The sequence below is a fragment of the Prosopis cineraria genome, unplaced genomic scaffold (genome assembly GCF_029017545.1).
Source record: "Prosopis cineraria cultivar Desert tree isolate PC_DT_omini unplaced genomic scaffold, ASM2901754v1 PC7, whole genome shotgun sequence".
In the NCBI taxonomy this organism is placed as follows: Eukaryota; Viridiplantae; Streptophyta; class Magnoliopsida; order Fabales; family Fabaceae; genus Prosopis; species Prosopis cineraria.
The window spans coordinates 27818987-27842292 of record NW_026555338.1 but is presented as its reverse complement, the minus strand read 5'-3'; the positions used below and the strand labels follow the sequence as shown (position 1 = coordinate 27842292).

The following is a 23306-nucleotide window of genomic DNA, read 5'->3' as shown; positions in this document are numbered from 1 at the left end:
AAGCATGTTTTATGGTTCACATGAGTGTAATTTAAAATTCAACTCAATAATGTTTCTTTCAATGTTATAAGTGCACATACAAAAAAAAAAAATATAAAGTTTCATCGGCATATCAAACACCCTTTTTAAATTTAATTCCATTTCCTATTTTGATTAAATTCCAGAGTGTTTGAGGAAGAGGATGAAGAATGAATGACGGAATCCCAAAAAGCGCCGTCCCACTGGTCAATGTAGAAATGTTGCATTTCCAGAAATTTCTTTATGATCTCACAGAACATTTCCTCTCTCCATTCTTCCAATGCACCAAATCCACTCTCCCTTGCTAGCCAGTGCTTGTAATCCACCTGTTCATCCATTTTCATTCCAAGTTATTTACAAAATTAATAATAAATGGAATCAAAATAACAATGATGCAGAAAATTATTGATTTATGAATCGAAAATGTCTCCGATCAACAAGGTCTAATATGCTGTTATGAATGAATTCTTAATGCTAGGATTGCCTCTTGGCACCACATAGAGAATAAAAAATGAAATGATTAATTCAACGTAATTTCAATATAAAATTTATAAAGTAGTATTAATCTCAACTAAACAGTACAACAATTCTCTTTTCCAACTCCACCAAACGATGAACGTGAATGAATCCTATAAAGTGACACCGTGCAATCAACATGTGGTTAAAGATGCATTTTGTCAATTGAGGCGTGTTTGGTTTAATTCTTCAAGAGAATTGAATTAACTTATCATGGAATTTTAAGTTTGAATCCTGAGATATATAATTATATTAAATTATATGATTATATGATATTTAATTTAATAATGAGGATTCTTTCACTTGATTCAATTGTTATTTTATTAAATTTATGGATATAAAGTAGTATAAAGGAATTTGTATACCTGATGTGGACGAAGGAAATGAGTGTGACGTTTGGGGATTTCTTTCTGTTTTAAGAATTCATAGAAATTTAGAACAGAATCCATCATCTCTTCTTCTGAAGGTAACTCACTTTTCCAGATAAGACTTTTGCTACCCACTTGCTCTGTAATTCAAATATATGAAATGCAGGCTCCTGCATCCCAAAGATAGAATAGATTATTTTATCACCAAATTTAGTTCTTAAGCTTGACCTAATAATATTAGAAGAGGAACTTTGATCCAATAATTATCCAATGCATTATATGTGTCAACCATGTTATTCAAATTCAACCTAAGTTGATCAATTAGACCGGTGAACTAGTAAGTTAATCCCCTAATTGGTCTGATCAAGAGTTTTGAGTGAGTTGATCATGTTGAATTTCATTTTTTTTTTTCCTCACCCCTTGCTAAGCCTTTAATGACATCATTTTGGGTTTAAAAAAATAAGAAGAAAAGAAAAAATAGCAGTCCATCATATTTTTGCTTTAGTGCTCTACTTTGTTGGGTTATATGTGATTCATACATGAATGTTCTATTCACTTACGAATGAAAATGTTTTTTTTTTTATTTAAATATTACTCTCTCTATTTCAAGGTTATATATGAATATTTTCATACATTTTAATTAAATTATATTATATCAATTATGACACTTGAACCACTCTACCTTGGTAAGTTCAATGACTGTCCAGTTTCAATACCTTGATCTCAACTATATGAGGAAAGAAATGCTTATTTCAACCGTTAGATGAAGTCAATGAATTAGATTTGGACAAGAAATAACATTAAGGACTCAATCAAATCCCTCAATTATATAAGAATCCATTGAAAACAAAATAATTTGGTCAAGAAGATAAATAAAACTTGTTACCACTAACATGAGAAGTCATGCCAATGAAAGAGAGGGAAGGAGCTAAAGCAGGAGGAAACACATGCTTGTAAAGTGGCCCAATTCTATCCTCCTCAACACGTACTATCCCTTTAGTCTCCAGAAATGGAAAATCATATTTGTATCTGTCATTTCATTTAACAAAATTTCAGAGTCATTTGATATCATATATAATATAATGATTTTTATGTTGATAATAGAAATATAACATATATGTTATCTGTGTTTTTGTGTGGAGGGAAGATAAAAATAATTATAATGTGATACCCAGTGCAGTGGATTATGGCATCTGCATAAACTGAAGATCCATCTTCAAAGGCAATCAATCCATCTTCATAGACACATTTTATCTACAAAAACAAGAATATACCATAATGCTAGTATTACTTTATGGGTCATCATAAAATATACCTAATGTCTTTTTTTCAGGGGGCATTAGGAATAAAAGAAATATATCATGTTAATTATTTAAAAAGAAAAAGACTCTGGAACAGCGTATGATATAGTTGTGACCAATGTTAGTATAGAAGAAAAAATAACTTATTCTAGAAGGAAAATATACTTTTTGTTTCATAATTTCTAATTATGGACAAGTTAGTTTCCAGTCTTGAAGTTTTGAGAGCTGTTTGCAAATGACTCAAGATTTTTTTTGACAATCACAAATGACTCAAGATTGAAAGATGCATTTGTCGTCCTCTCCAATTTGATCAAACTCCATCATTGGTTCAAAACGAAGCAAAAAAAAAAAATTCATAATATCATGTCTCCATCAATTGGCCACCATGAAAAGTCAACGTCCCGATGGAACTAACCCTATTGAATATCCCATACTATTTTATATAAGACTTGCTATCTCATACTACAAAGTCTCTATCAGTTTTCAATGAGTAAGATTCAAAATTCTTTTGAGAGAGCATGAACAAGACAAAATAATACGTATGTACATAATACATATTCCCTCTGTTAAAAAATATAAAGCATTTTTAATAGAATCTTACCCCTCAATAAAGTGGTTACTTACTTTTAAACTAACTTTATCTTTTCATATTTACCCTTATTAAACGCCATACAATAAATATAAAATTATTTATTAATAGAAACACTTAAAAAAAAATAATAATTACATCTCAAAAAAATTAAAAATATTTTACATTTTTTAAAGAAAGGAGTATATACATACAAGAGATAAAAGAGTGTACCGTAGAGTGGTGCCTAATGTTCTGAAAGTCTTGGAGCTTCACATTCATCTTAGCCATTTGATCCATTCGGACGGCTATATGAACCTCTTTCGCCACTTTTCCAATATCTTTTGATATGTCAAACCCACTTGGTCCCAGCCCTATTACAACCACCACCTGTTTTAATTTACACACACACATTTTGAGCACTAATTATCAATCACTTAATTTTAAGGCTTTGTTATTGCATTGAGCTCAAGATTACACTCAGAACAAATCATGCTTATCTGCTATTACACAGAACTTGAAACAAGTCACATAGATATTCTGTTGTAAAATTACCTTTACTTTAAGATTTGAAGCAGGTTTTAAAATTTTAACAGAGTTTTTTTTTTAAATAATAAAACACATGATAACTTTTATTCACTGCTAAAATTCAATATTACCTTCATAACATAACATGTAGTGACTAGTTAGAAGTAAATACTGTTCATGCAATGAATTCACTTACCTGTCCCTGAAATGGATCGGGTACCCGATAATTGTGGCTATGCATTTGGTATCGCCTCCAGTTTTCAATACCCGGAATCTTTGCGAGCCAGGGCACAGTGGAGTGACCCGAACACACTGCCACCGCTTCAAACACTTCTCGGGACAATGATTCGGATCCCCGGCTTCTCCACTCAACCAACCAGCCCTTCCCCTTGCTTTCCCCGACAAGCTCCACCCGAACCACGTCCGACTCGAACCGAGTCAACTCAAGGATCCGAAACTCCTTCGCAAAGCATTCCAGGAAACGGAGCACCTCCTCGTGACCCGGGAATGTTCTCTGGTCACCCGATTCGGCCTTCACAAACGGGTAGTCTAAGTATCCCATGAGCTGTCTGGGCAGATTGGTGCGCATCGAGAGGTAAAGGCTGCTGTGGACGATTTCGCGGTTCGGGTCAACGCCGAGAGGGTCGGATTCAGTTCTCGGATCGTATAGCCAGGTGCCTCCGATACGGTGGTTTTTCTCGAAGACGACGACTCGGTGGCCTTCCCGTTGAAGTTCCCGAGCAGCAACGAGGCCGGAAACGCCAGCTCCGATGACGGCAACGTTGAGGGATCTGGGCATGGTGGTAACGGAGAGAGAGGAGTTTTGGTTTTGGCGTTCAGGGATGAATCAACCAATTGCACAGTCACAGCTTTCTAAATTATAATTCTTCGGTATTTTCATGACTTCCATTCGTGCCTTTTTTGTTTATAATATGTTTCGGTGGACTTCAACGTACTCGTAAGTCGTGAGTGTAAGTTTTGCCATAGCCGTTTTTCTTTGACCAGTTATTCCAAGGACTTGATCCCCAAATTCCCAATGCTCCCGCTGGTTGGTTATCTTACCGCCTGCATAATTCTTGTCTGGACACTTCAGGGAAGGTTGGGATTATCATCACTTGCTGGAAACTCTAGGAAATTCGTATTCGTCGCCTTTGTAGCTGAGAAGACATTCTTTATTGACACTGTGCACTGTGCTCCCTCAAAGTAGAGCCATAGTCAATTTATTTTAAGATCCTTTACCACTCAATATATAAAGATGTTTCTAAATTACTTTTTAAAGAAAAATAATCTTTTGATTCCTATATTCTCAACAATCAACATGCTTAAAATTCAATCTCTCAAGTCTATACAAGCAAACAGTTGTAATTGCAAGAGGTCAATATATATATTCTCTTTCCTTCAAATAGTATTTACATTATTTGCTTTGCTAGTCTCTTGACCTCTTCCATATTGGTGCCAAAACATGATTAAGATCCATGGGCTAAACACAAAAGTAATAAACCATAACGGGGCCAAACACAGCAGATGTTTAGGCCTATCCAGCTGTCCTGGCCACTTTTTCTTTGTTACTAAAATTTGGGCTAGACCAATAGAGACCAAGGTTCAGGTCTGCCCCAAATGCTGGCTCGGTAACTGGGAGTAGGCTTCTCTCCTTCTTCTGCCTCTCCTTTGAGGTGAAAAAAAATTTAAATGGTCTAAATTTAATAATTTTTTTATTTTTTATTTATAATTTTAAAATAAAAATTAAAAAAAATTTACTAAATATATTTATCAATTCAAATTAATATAAATGATCTAAATTTAATATTAAAATTTTTCAATAAATTTATTATTTTTATTTAAAATATATTTACACTATTCAGAATATATCTGAAAAATTAATTTAATTTTTTTATATTAAATTTAGATTATTTATATTAAATTTGGACTGTCGAATTAATAAATATATTTATTTAAAAAAATTAATTTTTATATTTTTTTTTTAAAAATATAAATAAAAAATAAAATTATTACATCTGAACGGTTGAGATTTTTCTCTTGAGGCAGTGGCTTCCCTCCACCGAGTCCGTAACTATGAACGTAGATGGATCAGAAAAGAGCTTGTGGAGGAGTCCGATGTAACTCCGACGGCCACTTTATCACCGGTTTTCTCTGTAATCACTTAACCGCTGAGCTTTGGAAGAAGACCAAGACTGGACGATGGAATCCCAGTAAGCATCATCCCAATGGTCCCTGTACATGTGGTTCCCTTCTAGAAAGTTCTTGGCCGCTTCTGAATACATCTTCTCCCTCCATTCTTCCAACGGACCATGCCCATTTTCCTCTGCTAGCCAATCCTTGTAATCCACCTGTCATTTCATTTTAATCCCTCATTCATTAATTAAACCCCCCCCAAAGTCCACACAAAGTTCGAATTGATCATTTGTCATGCTTTGGTATACCAGCTAGTCATTTTTATTAGACTCAATCTTCATCAGTAATAGACATGCTGTTTTTAAATATTCCCTCCAATTTTATTTATAAATTATTTTTATTAATTTCATCAATATCAATACAATAAAAATATAAAGAATAATTATAAATAAAATTTTAAATTTAACCCTCAAAATAAAAAGATCAAAAGTATAGTTAATGAATAAATTTAAAATTTTTTTCTCATACTTTAACAGATATGAGAGTAGAGACTGAAGATGGCGAGGGACAAAGCACAATTTGAAGAGAGAGAGAGAGAGAGATACCAAATTGAATGTGAGACAGGTGGGTCAAAAACAATAAAAGACAAAAGGCATTTTGAAAACTTAAATGTAAAATGTAGAGTTATCATCTCTTGATGACTTATACTGCAGAACACAATTTTCTTCTAAAAATGTCTAATATTGAAGAGCGAAGGGAGTATTCATCACCGCTGTTTATCAAATTGAACTAGATTATGCCCATCAGGGACGAAGCTGGAAAATTATGAAGGGGTATATAAAATTGGGAAGAAAATTAGGGGCCGGCCTTGCAATATTTCTCTAACACAATGCAATATTAACTATATATAAAGAAATTGAAATGATAATAATTTGACAACAGAACGATAGAACAGAGAATTATTATTGCACCTGTTATGAGATGTTTAGATTTATCATCAAATATTCAAACTGAATTGTAAATATACACTTTTTTTTTTTTTTTTGGGTAAAGGTTTAACAACTTAATATCATTGATTTATAGAAATAAACCAAATGAGATGTGAAGAAATATTTTTCAATTATCTTAACATATATGAGCAAGATTTGAGTTGTGTGATCATCATCAGACGTTAATGGAAAAAGTCACACTTTATAATCTTGTTTGGTTGCTAAAAATGAAAGAAAATGTATTGGATTAAAAAAATAAGATGATCATGGATTGAAAATAAAGCTTACGAGATTTTTAAAAAGTATAATAATTTTTACATTTATATATATAATATTGAGTTTTATTATATTTATTAAGAGAAGCAGAGTAATTTAGTTATTTTTATTTTGGTCTCTCCAATCCCTCTATATTATTCTATCAATCTAACCATAAACTACATGTGCTTAAAATTAAGAGTTAAATCTCTTGACATGACCTTTCATATCAATATAAAATTAAAATCCTCATTATTCGTGTATAAAATAAACTTTAACCATTAATTAAATATATGCAAATGAAGTATCTGAGAGAATTTTGTATACCTGGTGAGGACGAAGGAGGTGAGTGTGATGTTTGGGAATTTCTTTGAGTTTCAAGAATTTATAGTAATTTAGAACAGATTCCATCATCTCTTCTTCTGAAGGCAGCTCTACTTTCTCTGATAGCACTTTTGCTACCCACTTGCCTTGCAAATCAGCTATAAGAAATGCAGAATCCTGCATCATCACACAATCTCAAAAATATATTATTTCTTTTCTTTTTCAAAATAATTAGTATCTAATTACTTAAAATATCCTGAGGACTAGTTTATTCTCCATGTACTACCTCTGCCCTACCCATTTTATAAGATATTTTTAAATTGATGAATTAATGTTTTATAATATAAGATGTTTTGAAGAAAAAAAAAATAACTATTGAATAATGAAGTTTTTTTAAAAATTATCCATCACTACTTCACTTCTTAGACATCATTTATTTCTTTCCCCTAGTTGAAAGATATTTTTAAAAATTTATTTTTATGTTTGAAAAATTAAGATTTAGAACTATATTTAATTGACTTAATTTGCATTTTTCACTTTATCGAGAAATTGTTCAAAATCAAAACATGTGTCGTGCAACAAGGTACTTTCTTTAGAGTTTGGTGATTTGGATAAGCCGGGCATAATTTGGTTTGGGTACAAAGAAAAATATCTAGACATATAATAAAATTATATTATTAAATACCACTTCAATACTTTAAACTTTCGAACTTATTTAGGTTTGTTTGAGTAATTAAATTGTTGAAAATTTCATTGTCAAGTCTCTTTTTTTATTCCTAAAAATGTGAGACCAAGCATTGAAAAATAAAGATAAAACTTAAAAGTGTATGAAGTAACTCCTTGTATTTATTTTTGCTTAACATTTCAAACAAACAAAATCAAAACAAACTACTATTGGGAACATTGAAACTTCATTTAGGAGTGCTTGTGAAGTATATGAACTATGAGTCTAAGAAAAAATTTGTGAGTGTGAAGTGGAGGTTATTTAATTTTTTAAAAATAAAAAAAATAAAAAAGTAAAGCCAAGCCCTTTCAAGTTCAGATTTGTCTCAATATTTTTAAGATTATAAAAACATTTCAAATAAGCCTAGAACAAATAAAATTTTATGAACTTCCTAACTTGACTCTAAGATCTTTTAGCCTTGCCCACGTTATTGGCTTATCAAACTTAACCTAAATTATTAGCTCCATTACTCCTCTCATAGCAACAGGAGGACTTGCACACATGAGTGTGTCCCCCACACCTTCTTACCAGAAACAACAACATAAAACATCATACTTTCTCTGATTTTTATTATAAAACACTTTTTAAAATATGTTTTAATCCTTCTTGTAAGGTACATGATGGGATATTAATTACACTTTTCAATATTACTCCTATTAAAATCATTAATTACAAGAGATAATGTAATGTAAATTTTAAAATTTTTCATTTAAATTTAAATAGAGGTAAATTTAAAAATTTATTCTATTTTTAGACAAAGTTAATAATTTAATCTATTTCCTTGATTCAGTGAGATGATTAAAAATATCTTATAATAGAAATAGATGGGAATAAAATGCAATTAAAGTTTTACTATGGTAGAAGTGGTTACAGACTTACAAAGTAAGGGATGCCAATGAAGGAGAGGGAAGGAGCTAGAGCAGGAGGGAACACATGCTTCTAGAGTGGTCCAACTCTGTTGTCCTCGACACTCACTATTCCCTTTGTCTCCAAGAATGGGAAACAATATTTGTATCTGTTTTTACATTTAACAAAATTTTAGAATCCTAGAATAATTATAATAAAACAAAATTCAAGTCTAATTTCCAGTTGAGAAAAATTTAAAAATGTGTAAAAATAATTGCTATGGGATACCCGGTGCAATGGACTATGGCATCTGCATAAACTGAATATCCATCTTCAAAGGCAACCAATCCATCCTCATAGACGCATTTTATCTGCAAATTTGCAAATGACTCAAGATTGAAAGAGATTTTTATCTATGGAAAATTCCACTTGCCCAATGATCTTGTGATAAAAAGTCATAGTTCTGGTGACTGATTTGCTTAAATGATTGAACTGGCCAAGTTACGGGTCAACTTGGCCAGCTTGACTCAAATTTTTATATAATATCTTATTTTTTAATTATGACATTATAATAAAATCTAACAAAAAGATGCTTTTTTTATCGAGACTACTACTTATTTTGGTCTCCATTATAATGCATTTTCTAAAAAAAAATTTGTTTTTAATATAAAACAGTGAGTTATGCTACATTGTTTAAATTCATTAACTATAAAATCAAATGTACTACACATTTAAAAAATTAAAAGTTTATTTTATTTTTAAACACAATTAATAATTTAACTATCTTTTTTTTATATTAATAAGTTAATTAAATCTGTCTTATAGTAGACGCCGGAAGTATAGCATAGGTACGTACCATAGAGTGGTGCCTGATGTTGCGAAAGTCTGGCGGCATCACATCCGTAAGCTTGGGATTCAATCGGACGGCTATATGAACCTCTCTTGCCACATTTCCAATCTCTTTTGATATGCCATACCCACTTGCTCCCAATCCTACCACCACCACCACCTGTCGTTTATATTTATGTTTATATATTAGTACTCACAAATCAACTATTTTTTTAATCAAAAAGTGCTAAAATAGCTTGGAGTAATTACAAACGACATTTAATCTCTGTAACCTTCCACTTACTAAAAAAAAATTATCTGTCACTAAATTACAAGGTTATTGATGTTGAGCAGAGTATAAGACTTGTGAATATGCGTATATAAAAATAACTACTTTTACACAGCTGAAAATGTTCACATTTTTAAGGAACTGAAATTTAACTGTTCAAAAATAAAATAAAATTCCACAAAAAGTAGGTCAGCATAAAGTATTCCGATTTTGGAAAAAAAAATTATACAAATATTTTGTTGAATAATCAACTTATTTGTTTCCAGATTTAAAACATGAATTAATCAATATAAAATGGTAAGAATAGTAAGTTTAGATGTTCTAAATATTATACGAAGCGTATAAAAATATTTTGATATAATTATTTTTTGATAATTTTCTATTGTGAAAAATAAAATATATGATGTCTTTCATTTTCCATGAAAATTTGAAGATTGCCTTCATAAAGAGTTTTATTTTTTAAAAAAAATATTTTATATAAATGATGCAAAATATTATAATACAGACGGCATTTCCTGAAGCGGCTATCTGAAGTTGCATGTAACTGTAGAAAATTCTAACGCTAACTTGAACAGTGAAGTTCACTTACCCATCCCTCAAATGGGTCGGGTACCCGATAATTGTGGCTATGCATCTGGTACCGCCTCCAGTTTTCGATACCCGGAATCTGCGCGAGCTTTGGCACTGCGAAGTGACCCGAACACACTGCAACTGCTTCGAACGTTTCTCGGGTCAGAGATTCGTCCTCCCGACTCCTCCACTCCACCAACCAACCATCCTCCTTGCTTTCCCCGGCAAGCTCCACCCGAACCACCTCCGACTCTAACCGGGTCAACTCAAGGATCCCGAACTCCTCCGCAAAACTGTCCAGAAAACGGAGCACCTCCTCTTGACCCGGGAAAGTTCTCTGGTCACCAGATTCGCGCTTCAAAAACGGGTAGTCCAAGTAACCCATGACTTGTCTGGGCAGATTGGTGCGCAATGAGAGGTAGAGACTGCTGTGGACGGTTTCACGGTTCGGGTCGATGCCGAGAGGGTCGGATTCAGTCCTTGGATTGTAGGCCCAGATGCCTCCGACGCGATGGTCTTTCTCGAAGACGACGACCCGGTGGCCTTCCCGTTGAAGCTCCCGAGCAGCAACGAGACCGGAAACGCCGGCTCCGATGACGGCAACCTTGACGGACCTGACCATGCTGGCTATGGAGGGGGGAGAGAGGGAGAGGACTTTTGCATTTCACGGGTGAATATCGACGAGAGAAATATTTAATTATAAAGAAGCACAATCCGAATTGGGGTTCAATATTCAGAAAGCAGATGGACAGAGGCAAGAATCCTCTTTCATAAATCAATGTGATAAATGTGAATGTGACCAAAAGAATAAAAGGTTGGGGTAAACAAAAATATCATAATTAAATTGACGGAATATGGGATTATTATTAGTTATGCGTTAATGGTGGGAGACAAAGAATGGACGATGAAATCCCAGTAAGCATCGTCCCATTGGTCCCCGTAGAAGCTGTTCCTTTCCAGAAAGTTCTTCGCCACTTCACTGCACAACTTCTCCCTCCATGCATCCAATGGACCATGCCCACTTTGCTCTGCTAGCCAATCCTTGTAATCCACCTGTCATTCCATTTCATTAATTAAAAAATAATAAAACTTAATATAGTACATGCCTTTGTTAGGATACGTTTGGATTAAAAGTTATACAACTGAAGTTAGAATAAGCAGAAGTTAGCAAACTAAAATTAAGGTAAAAATCAGTGATTTTTCTTAAAAGTCAGTTTGAATGCTAGCTGAAGCTGAAGGAGGTAGACCAAAAATCTGTTGAGATTTTTTTTTAAAAAAAAAAATCTAAACATTGTTTCAAGTTTTTCAACGATCCAGACACAAGTACACAACCTTCAATATTAATGTTGGAATTCAACTCGATTCATACCCATCAGGGACGGAGCTACATAACACTACAATGCACCTATATATATATATATATATATACAAACATTAAAAAATTAAGATCTTTCAAAAAAATTGTAAAGTAGATTTTAAACATTAACTAAATGTGTATGTGTGTGTGTTTTGAAAGAAGTTTGTATACCTGATGACGACGAAGGAGATGAGTGTGATGTTTGAGAATTTCTTTGAGTTTCAAGAATTTATAGTGATTTAGAACAGATTCCATCATCTCTTCTTCTAAAGGCAACTCTACTTTCTCAGATAGAACTTTTGCTACCCACTTGCTTTGCAAATCAACTGTAAGGAATGTTGAATCCTGTATCATAGAATTTCAAAATTAGATTATTTCTTTCTTTCTTTGTTTTTTTTTTTGGCTTGCGCACTAGTATCATAAGCTTTGCTTAGATTAATCCAGCTTGGCATCCGTTCAGGCCACCTCGAGGGGTGGGGTACCTCCCATCAAGAAATTACGCCGCTGCATGCCCAAGGAAATTAGATTATTTCTTTTTTAAAAGCTGTATTTTTTATTTAAATTAAAATTTTAATTTGCTCCACTAAGTTGACCTATTAGTCAAAAGAGGAAAGCTTGATCCAGTAATTATATTGGGGTTCAATGTCATTTTTGCGTTCAAATTTTCACGTAGGGTATGCGAATGTCCAAAATTCAATTTTGGGTTGCGCGTGTTCAACGAGTAAAAATGTGTCTTTAGTTAAAGCAAAGATTGACTAAAAAAAGAAGTAAAACTTAAGATTCAAAACATATGTTGTGCTCGTGCATTCTTGTAACATGACCAGTTACATTTATTAGAGCAAATCTTTTAAAGTTGAGATTTATGATTTTTTTATAATTTTCATTTTATTATTCTTTATAATATATATATATATATATATAAAACTTTGATAGAGCTTGCAACCACTTACATTGTAAGGGATGCCAAATTGCCAATGAAAGAGAGAGAAGGAGCTAAAGCAGGAGGAAACACTTGCTTGCACAGTGGCCCAACTCTATTGTCCTCAACAGTCTCTATTGCCTTCGTCTCCAAAAATGAGGAACAATATTTATACTTTTTTTATTAAAAAATATAAAATATTTGTAATTAAATTTTATTCCTTGATAAATTAGTAATTTATTTTTAAACTAAATTTATTTTTTATATTTACTTTCATTAAATACCCTACAATAAATATAAAATTATTTATTAATATTTAATAGAGATATTTTTTTAAAAAAGGTAATGATTATATCTTAAAAAACTAAAAATACCTTATATTTTTTAACATCTGAATCCTCAAAAAATACATTATATTTTTGAACAGAGAAAATATCTGTTATCATATTATTTAACAAATAATTGTTTTAATAGCCATTAATTTCGTAAATAAAATTCAATAAAATAAATGATTTGTATTATTAAATGATTTTGTATTATTGAGTAGTAGAAATATGATTCCCGGTGCAATGGACTATGGCATCAGCATAAACCGAGAATCCATCTTCAAAGGCAACCAATCCGTCTTCATAAAAGTAGTTCATCTGCAAACTAAAGCAAACCGAAAAAAAAAAAAAAAACCAAGTCTTTTGACTTTCTTGTTTAAGGAAAAAGATTATGTGAATTATATAGGATCCATTTAGATTTCAGTTGGATATAATAGATTATAAAAATAATTAATTAAGTAGTAAATTTTAATCATAATTGATTATGTTATAACGTAATTTGTTTGGATACTATTTTTCTAAAATTAATTTTAACATAATTGAAGATATTTGAATAATTTAATCATAATTAATTTTTAACTATATAAATTACTATATAATTTAATTTTTAAATATCAAATATTAATTTTTTGAATATAAAAGTTTAAATTTTATGAAGAAAAAAAAGAAAAAAGAAGAGAGTTTAATTTTATTTTTATTAAATTATGTGCCTTTTTTATAAATTTTTTGGACCTTTCTTTATAATTTTTTTAAAAATTTTTGACAAACTTTTGGTAAAAAGCTCGTGGGAGGAGATTATGAAAAAACGCGCATTTTGTATTTTTAATTAGTTTCTGTGTTTTTGTACTGTTTGGATGATTTTGTTCAAAAAATTAATTTTGAGTTGAAAACGCGTGTTCCTCTGCTATCCAAACATACGCATATATGTCATCATAGAATCTTCTGTAGTCTCTCTTTTTTTAGCATTCGGAATGGAGATCTAATATGGGACAAGACAGAATGGTTTTTAGTGGAAAAATAGAACTTTTTAATTTCTTCAATTATAAATAAGTTATAAACAATTCCATTTCCTTTTGGCTCAAGAGTGAAAGAGACTTTCACCTATGGAGAGAGACATTTATTCTTAAAAAACAAAAGAAAAAGATATTTTCTATTGAGATTTTATATATACTCTCTCATATACTATTTTTAAATCACTTATTTTACTGCCCGGCCAAAATTTAGACAATGTGATTAAATTATTGATGTTTTTTTAAAATTTCAAATTATCTTTGTTAGATCGTCTTAAAAAAATCTTTTATATAACCTTTTACTCTCCATTTATTGAAAATTATAAAAGGATAAAATTAGGAGAAAGTGAAAAGGATTCACATTTTTTAATGCAAAATGACTGATAAAAAGGATCGTTAATTTAATATTACCAATACTTATCTTTGTTATAAATCACTCTCAACCACTATATCGAAACCATTAAAAAATTAATTAACTCATTAAATATGATTTAACATGAAAACCTTTACTTCTATTACAGAGAAAGAGAGACACAATATTCAAGGAGTCCTGTGGAGACCTTAAATTAAAATGAAAATTTTATTTTAGTTATTTGCTAAGGTAAAATTAGAAAATATTATCTCTAGTTCCTATTATATATATAGGACACCTTTTAACAAAATTCTTTAGTTCTTAATGAAAAATACTTGGTGAAATATTAATTATATTTTTTAATATAACCCTTATTTAAACTCATTAATTAACTATAAGAGAAAATGTAATATAGATTTGAAAATATTTAATTTAAATAGGGGTAAATTTAAGAGCTCATTTTATTGCAAGACAAAATTAATGATTCAACCCTCTCATCGTAATTCTAGTTAGATGATTAGAGATATTTTATAATAAAAATTAAAAAATATTAATTAATAACCCTCTATGTGAGTTAAAGATAATTTTTCTTCCTTAAAAACACCTTACAATAAAAACGGAAAATATTGTATGTGAGATCGGAGAGAGCATGTGTTTGCGATGGTACCATAGAATAGTGCCTCATGTTGTGAAAATATGGCGGCATCACATCCGTACTCTTATGATTCAATCGGACGGCTAACCTCTTTCGTCACCTTTCCAATATCTTTTTGATACGTCATAGCCACTCGCACCCAATCCTACCACCACCACCACCTGTTTTCCCCCCAAAATATCACAAATAAACTATATAGTGTCATCAAAATGGATTGGATTAGTTGGTCCAATCGGTCATAGGTCCAGTCCGATTGCAGCAAAAACCACCCATTATGCAAACCATCCATAAATCGATCGAACTAGCCTTAAACTGGGAACAAACCAGTTGAATTAGACACGTTACTTTTTTTTTTATTTTTAATTCATATTTTAAATTATAATTTATTCATATTTATGAGTGTCTCATAAGTATCGTGAAATGAAAAAAATACAAAAAATATTTACAAATTATGTATATATGTATATATTTTAAAATTATAAATTATGAAATAATTATATATATTTTTTGAATGAAAATGATGTAATATTAGTAGATATTATCTTTTTTATTGTATATTATTTTTTAAAAAATTTAAATATTCATTTTTCTTACTATATATGATTATTTCTTTATATTTTAAATATATATATTAATTTATTTATGATCAATTTGACCATGGTTTAAACTGTAGTCCAATTATTAAATCATAAACTAGTGCCTTAACTAGTTCAACAGCCGATTCAGTTTTCATAATATTGCTATATATCTATCTTCTTTTTTTTTTTGGCAAGAGAGAAAATGATATTAAAGAAATTTAAAAGAGGTTTACACATTGAACACCTGAAAATGTGCACATATTTTAAGGAACTGGCCTTTAACTTGTACAAAAATAAAATACAACTCCACAAAAATCTGGTCCAAGCAAAGTATTCCGATTTTTTTTTCAAAAAAGTATTCACATATTTTGTTGAATAATCAGTAATCACTTTAGTTATTTCAGGGATTTAAAGCGCAGCCTCAAATAACGAAAATTTAGTAGTGAAAGTTTAATTAGATGCTCTAAATATAATACGAAACGTATAAATAATATGTTTTTCAAGATTTTAATGCAAGTATATTATTTTAATTTTGATTTTTTATTGTAAAAAATAAAACATGATATCTTTCATTTGCTGTGAAAATTTGAAGATTGCCTTCAAACGTGCTTTGTCTTTTTAAAAAATATTTTGTATAAATGAAACAAAATATATCATAAAATTGTCTTTTCCTAAAATGGCCGTTGGAACTGTGCTTCTTGCTCTCCTCGACAACTCAAGTACTGTCGCGCGCGCGCGTATTTATATTCCTTGTGTCCTGCGGCAAATGAAAGCGATACATACTAGGGTGGATGACTGAGAAGACCGCTAAAATAAAGACATGATTTGTAAAAGTAAAACAAAAACATGTTAATATCATGTTCATGGTATTGAAATTCAGATCGGACTGGTCGGGTCAATTCAAAAATTGGTGATCCGATCCCTTGTCTGGTCTGAATTTACTCCTAAACCGGTGAGGGAATGAACCGGTGTAACCCGATCAACCCGAGTTCAACCCGGTATAACCCGGTGGGTTGATTCGGTCAACCGTGTTATTTTTTTTGGAGATTTTTTTTATTTTTAATTTTTCAGAGTGCTGAATTCAAAAATAAGATAAAAAAAAAAGTGAAACTAAAGTTAAAAAATGAGAAATTAGAGGTAGAACATGCTAAGTCCAATCCAGATTTTCAAATAGCATTTAGTTTGGCCTTTCATCTGTGTCTCTTCTCTCTCGCCCTAATCTAATCAGCGTCTCTTCTCCAAGCTCCAGCTCTATTTCTGTCTCTGTTATCTCCATCTCTTCTCCAACTTAGTCTCTGAGTCTCCGTCTCTTTTTCAACTCAATCTCCGTCTCTTTTCTAACTCTATTTCCATCTCTTCTCTAACTCTATCTCCATCTCTTCTCTAGACTTTTGAGATTGAAGAGTTGTAATTGTAATGATAGATATTTAAAGTGTTGTATTTTATTATTATTAGACTTTTGAATAGTTGGATTTGATTGAATGTTTTTATAATTAATGTCTTTTTATTTAAATTATATTATTTTAATCATAACCGATTTGCCACCGGTTCAACCTTAATTGAACCATTAATTCGTGATTCGATATTATAATCGATTCAATGACCGATCCAATTTTACGTACCTTGATCATGTTTGAATCCGGGCCTTTTTCAGTTGAGAAATGTGGTGATTTTTTTTTTTTTTTACCAGAGAAATGTGGTGCCGTTATACTATTGAAACAACTTGCCATTGACTTTTGATTTGATTTGACACCAATTATCTTTACACATCACACGTCTCAAACTTGAAAAAAGTAACGTTTTACGAATTAATATAATATGAACAAAATTTATTTCTACACTTACAAACTTGATCATTGGGTAAGAGAATTTTAATCAAATTAGCATTTTCAAAACACAAAAAAGGATGACGGTTTTAAAATTTAATTTCTAATTTCATGGTCATGATTGATTATTTGTGATATTTGGAGGTTCTTATTTATAATTTTCCCTTAATACAATATGGGTGATGTGGCATGATGAATGGAAGCTGGAAAAAAAATTATGGATATACTTCTTCTAATTTTATTTATAAATAAATTTTAATATATTTTATTAGAATTAAAAAAATTATAAATCTTATTAACTTTTTCTTAAAATGTAAGAAAAATATAGCTTTTGATCCTTATACTTTATTCATATTTTGCTTTTGATCATTGTATTTTTTCAATGCTTTAAGTTCCTACACTTTTATTTTTTATTATTTTCAGTCCCTCCAAAGTCTCTATACTTTATTTATAAAATGACCAAAAATAATGAAAATAAAAATATAAAGACCTAAAACATCAACAATAAAAAAATACATGGACCAAAATGTATGTTTTTCCTAAAATTTAATAAATTTTACTTCACCTTTACCCCTAATAAATATTCTTAAATTTTATTACTAACATTTTTATTCAAATAATTTAACAAAAGCAAAATGTAAAGAAGAGTATTAAAAATTAACAAATATTTATAAATAAAACTAAGTTTTTTCTTCTCCCTTTACCCTATAAATAGAACAAGAGGAGTATGTTCTACAACAAAATTGAATTGAAAATTCAAATTCTACGGTTAGAACCACATATCATTAATTAAGTGGTTAATTAGAATCACATCATTATGCGGCTCCAAACATGTTCTTACCTAAAACCAACAATTTATTGCTTCTAGGCAAACACATTGGCCGGCTGCCTTTAAATGCCATTATTTATCTCATTTGTAACAATAGTTGTTTATGACTTTATGTTGTGTAAATTTAAATGCTATACTATATGTTACCTATGTAATTGTCATGTGGGGTGTGTGTGTGTGTATAGATTAAATATTTACAAAGTCACGAACCAACTTTTTTGGGTATACTATATTTTAAGATGTTTAATTTGCTATAGTCAAATTGTAGTTGATTTAACTTGCTTTTGCATGGACAGCGTGATTCTCCTTTCTTAGCAGTTCTGAAAGTGTTTAATACAGTATTTTTATTTAAAAAAAAGTTCTCAAGAATATTAATTTATTAATTTACTTAAATAACTTTACACTTTAAAGTTTTCATTTACACCTCATTTGGTATGTTGTTAGATTTTTTGATAGAATCAAAATTGGAAGTAGAATAAAAAATTGAACTGAATTGGGTTTTAAAAGTATATTTAACGTAAAGATAAAATTTTAATGTAATTTTAATAAGTATATGTATTTAAAATAAAAAAAAACTAAAGTGCCCTTTTTAAAAAAATGTGTTGCAATGGAGGGCAGAGGTCTGATGAAAATGATTTCAAATTGCACCAATTCTATCATCACAATGCCGGAATTCCATTTAAAGAAATTTCCTTGAATCTAGAGTCTTGAGAATCATAGCTCAAATCCACCAAACAAGTCTCACCAAAGAATCCATTTCCATTCTTGATTTCTTTTTCATAATTCTTGCATACCAAACCTGGCATTAATGTCCAGGTTTATTTCTATCACTTATTGAGTGAAAGAAAAACGTGCTATTCTTGTTGTGCGTGCGTGCTGCTCAATTAAATCTTTGTTTTGGATCAGTTTGTTTATATTTTGCAACTATATCATCATCTAACTGTTAAACGAGCTTATTGATCACACAAAAATTAAGAAAAGAAAAGAAAAAGACAACATATGTAGAACCAACAAGAACAGCTAATATTAATGGATTTTTGAATACATTTCACATAGATTTCTTTTAGGCTTTATTTAATTTATAGTACATTTATATTTAGCAGTACAAGGCAAGTTACAATACACACTCGAGAAGGTTACTTTTAAGCCAGATTTCATGATATGATAAGGGACAAATATTGGGATATACTTAATTTGGGTTTATCGTGCTTCAAGGATTCACTGGAGGGTAGAAGGGCTTTTTTGGGAATGGAAAAGGTTTCTTCACAAAAGGAATTGGCTTGGGAAAAGGTTTCTTGAATCCAGGAATTGGCAATGGCTTCTCATTATCTACTGGGATTGGCTTTGGAATCCAAGGCTTGGGAAATGGTTTCTTTTCCAATGGAATTGGCTTTGGAATGAAGGGCTTAGGAATAATGAAAGGCTTGGGAATTGGTTTCTTCACCAAAGGAATTGGCTTTGGAATGAAAGGCTTGGGAATTGGCTTCTTCACAATAGGAATTGGCTTTGGAACGAAAGGCTTGGGAATTGGCTTTTTAACAATAGGAATTGGCTTTGGAATGAAGGGTTTAGGAAATGGCTTAAGGAAAGGCTTCTTAAATCCGGGAATTGGCAATGGCTTCTCATCATGGACAGGAATTGGCTTTGGAATTGGTTTTCCGTTGACTGGGAATGGCTTCAATGGAAATACTTTCGGTGGGATCTTGAAAAATGGCTTCTTGAAGATTGGCTTATGTGGAACAAACTTGAACTTCTCTTCCTCATCCTCATGATTCTTCAATGTTGTTTTTGTCAAGTCTTCATTTCCAATGGTGTTTAGCTCATTACCTGGGAAAAACATAAAACAATAATTATGCAGAATTTTCTATTAATCTTAGTAATTAAGCATATCAATCTAGCTTTTATAATATTCCCTCTACCCTAGTTTAGAAGACACTTTTTGACAAAATTAATCGCGCCAATAAAATTTATTAAATATACTTTATAATTTATATTTTTAAAAATCACACAAATATAAAATTTCAAATATCCCATGATTTAATATAATTTTATTTGTGAAATATTAAATAGAGAGAGAAAATATAATAAAGAAAAAAGTACAATATTAGAATAGATATAATTAATAAAATATTATTTTTATTAAAATATTTTATATTTTAAAATATCGAATCACTTTCAAAAGTGTCTCATAAACTAAGATGAAAAGGGAGTAATAATTAGCCATCTTCAAGAAATCCACAAGTTAGTCAAGCTCAAAGAATGAAAACCTATTCAGTGACTACAAGTACATATTGTCAATGTAGAATAATGTTTTCTAACTAATTATTTTTTAGCTAAAGTGTCATTGTCAAATTAAAGTTGCATCATCAGATTACCTTTGTCATTTCGCTTTGCAATAATTTTCTTTTTTTGTGTGGGTAGTGATTAATAATGATCCAAATTCCAAACCCTCTTAATATAATAGAAGGGCACTTTTTCTCCACCTTAAAATGAAATTTTAAATCCCAATAATATGATCTTTCTGTTAAAAAATATAAGGTATTTTTTGAGGAATTGGATGTTAAAAAATGTAAGGCAAATTTAATTTTTTGAAGTATAATCATTGCCTTTTTTTAAAAAGTATCCCTATTGATAATGACTTTATATTTATTGTAGAATATTTAATAGGGATAAATATGAAAAGACATGATTAGTTAAAAAGTAGACAATTACTTTATTGGGAGTGAATTCGGTTAAAAATAACTTACATTTTTTAATGGAATACTTTTGTATATATGAAAAAAAGCTGAATTTTTTTGACACTCATACAAAGAAATCATTGTTACAAAAAAAAAATTAAAGACTTGAAAACAACTCTTTTTATTGGCAAAAAAAAAGAAAAAAGAAAACAACTCTTTTTCTTAAACATTATTTTCGCGACCCCAAATACAAGCTTTAATATAGCTCAACCAAATTCAGTAATTAAATCCTTAAATAATGTTTGCTCTAGGATTCTTCAATAAAAAGACAGCAATAAGTTTATGTTGAGAGCTTCAATATATCTATAAAAATTGTTAAAAAATTATTTACAATTTATGAGCATCATAACTTATCTTGAGTTGCATGAAAATGCTCCAAACCTAACTCTAATTAATTAATAAAAAATATCAAATAGTAAAGGGAAAAATCTCGTATACTCCAAACACCAATTATACCTGGAAAGGCTTCATCTGCTGAAGAAATATAAGACAAAGAGAAGGTGACAAGAAGAAACAATGGCACCAAGAAACAAGCCTTCTCCATTGAGAAAACTCTGATTTTTAATGCCACAATCTCTTCACTATGCGGCAAATGAAGAAATTATATCAAAGGCTTTGAGTGAAACAATAGCGGCAGAATCGCACTGCTATATATAGGAAGCTGCTTAGCTTTTAGATTAATCACTAATAACACGTCTCTTAGCTTGTCTGCTGCATTTTCATGGGGTTTGATTTTACTGTTATTAATTGTGTAGTCTGAGATTACAGGTTTAGAGACCATTTGTTAGTTGACAATTTTTCTTAATATGTATATAGCCACCGATTTTGTCGTTGTTAGTTCATTTTCTCCATTATATTAAATGAGTTTGTTAGCTTTTGGTAGCCACCTAGCTTGCTTCTCCATTCATGAGTTTCTTTTCGTATATCTAGGTACTTTAATCTTATATATTTAATATATTTTTATTCAATAAAATTAGGATAAGTAAATTTTAATGTATTAATAATATTAATATAAAAATAATATGTAAAAGATCCACAGACTAAATTGAAAAAAAGCACATTAAATATACAAGATTATATATATATATATATATATATAGTTATGTACATCTAATGTTAAATTAAACACATGCATGCATCAAATTGGGTGTGATAAGTTCCTTGCTGGAATTAATATCTTACTTATACTAATTAAAGTGCGAGAATACATGAAGCCTTCAATAATTGCGTGATTTGGAAAGGTTTCAGCTATTGGATACATTTATTAGAATCCTTTTCATATATAACTAGAATTCACATCATTGATCACGCCACCGGTTGACTCTTGAGCATTGAACTAAAAGTCATGTGACATTTAATCATATCACTCTTTTTTTTTTTTTTTGCCAACTTAATCAGACCAGCTCTTAATATTTAAGATGTATATCTTTCGTCCAAAAAAAAAATGTTTAAGATCATATATATATATATAGATATAGATATGGCAACCATATCAAGTTTCATATGAAAAGACTTCGAAGATTTATATGAAAGAGTCTACACACACACACACACACACACACCCCAAGTCCAGATTATATATATATATATATAGGGATTTCTAACCTGAGTTATTATATATAGGGTAGGGCAGATTAATTAGCACTTAATTAGCAATGTTTCCAAGACTACATTTGTATTTAGGACCAAAAGACGGTCGATTTTTTTTTTTTAACTACAGAACTAATAAGTAAATGGGGTTTAAATTATTTCCTTGTGAAAATGTAATTTTAATGGAAGGGTATTTAGTCTTTTTCTTATAAACACAAACATGCCCGAACATAAAATAAATGCAAGAATAAAAGAAAATAATACCGTTATATTCCTATATTTTTACTGTCATTTATTGGAAAATAAAGTATTTTTTGGTGCAAAATGTGGAGGACCACACTTTGAAGGTTAGCATTCATTTATTATCTTCTATTATTTTTAAACATGCAAAACAAAATATAACTTTTAAGTACTAGAAAATTTCCCTGTATTACATGGATATCAAAATTTACACACACACAACTTGACCAATAAAAAAATTAAGGAAATAAAATTTTAACTTCAGTTAATTTCCAACTAATTATAAAAATCTTCAAGTAAAATAAAGAATTTTCAAAGTAAAAAACTAATTAAATAATTGAATGAGTCATTTTGATATGCTTAAATTAATTACTCAATGGAGATTTCTGTCATGTCTTTGAAATTTTATGCTATTTATGAAAAAATAAATTTAATCATATTTATAGGATACTTTACTATTTTTATATTCATCTTTACCTGTTCTATCTTTTAAATACTAAGAAAAATTATTAAAAATATTTTTTTATTTTTATTAAGGGTAAAAGGTAAAACTTATTAAATTTTAAGATATAATTAATAAGATTTAAGATTTTTTTTGTTTCAATAAAATATACTAAAAGTGATTTATA

At 30.1% G+C, this 23306-nt stretch overlaps 1 protein-coding gene and 2 pseudogenes across 1 annotated transcript; all 3 read right to left on the bottom strand.

Moving 5' to 3' along the window:
• Nucleotides 1-32: 32 nt before the first annotated feature.
• On the bottom strand, nt 33-4203 carry LOC129316203 (flavin-containing monooxygenase FMO GS-OX-like 6; annotated as a pseudogene).
• A 1119-nt stretch (nt 4204-5322) lies between these two features.
• LOC129316681 (flavin-containing monooxygenase FMO GS-OX5-like) lies at nt 5323-11029 on the bottom strand (annotated as a pseudogene).
• An 8082-nt stretch (nt 11030-19111) lies between these two features.
• Nucleotides 19112-21455, bottom strand: LOC129314791 (proline-rich protein 4-like). The gene is made up of 2 exons (XM_054958214.1): nt 21304-21455; nt 19112-19936 (listed from the first exon to the last, which is right to left on the bottom strand). The coding sequence occupies exons 1-2, from the start codon at nt 21389-21391 to the stop codon at nt 19320-19322; spliced, it is 705 nt and encodes a 234-aa protein (XP_054814189.1). The 5' UTR covers nt 21392-21455; the 3' UTR covers nt 19112-19319.
• Nucleotides 21456-23306: the final 1851 nt, after the last annotated feature.

Coding starts and splice junctions, on each gene's coding strand:
- LOC129314791 (XM_054958214.1), bottom strand. CDS start 21,391: ATGGAGAAGGCTTGTTTCTTGGTGCCATTGTTTCTTCTTGTCACCTTC. Junction 19,937..21,303: donor AGCAGATGAAGCCTTTCCAG/GTATAATTGGTG, acceptor TGTTTTTCCCAG/GTAATGAGCTAAACACCATT.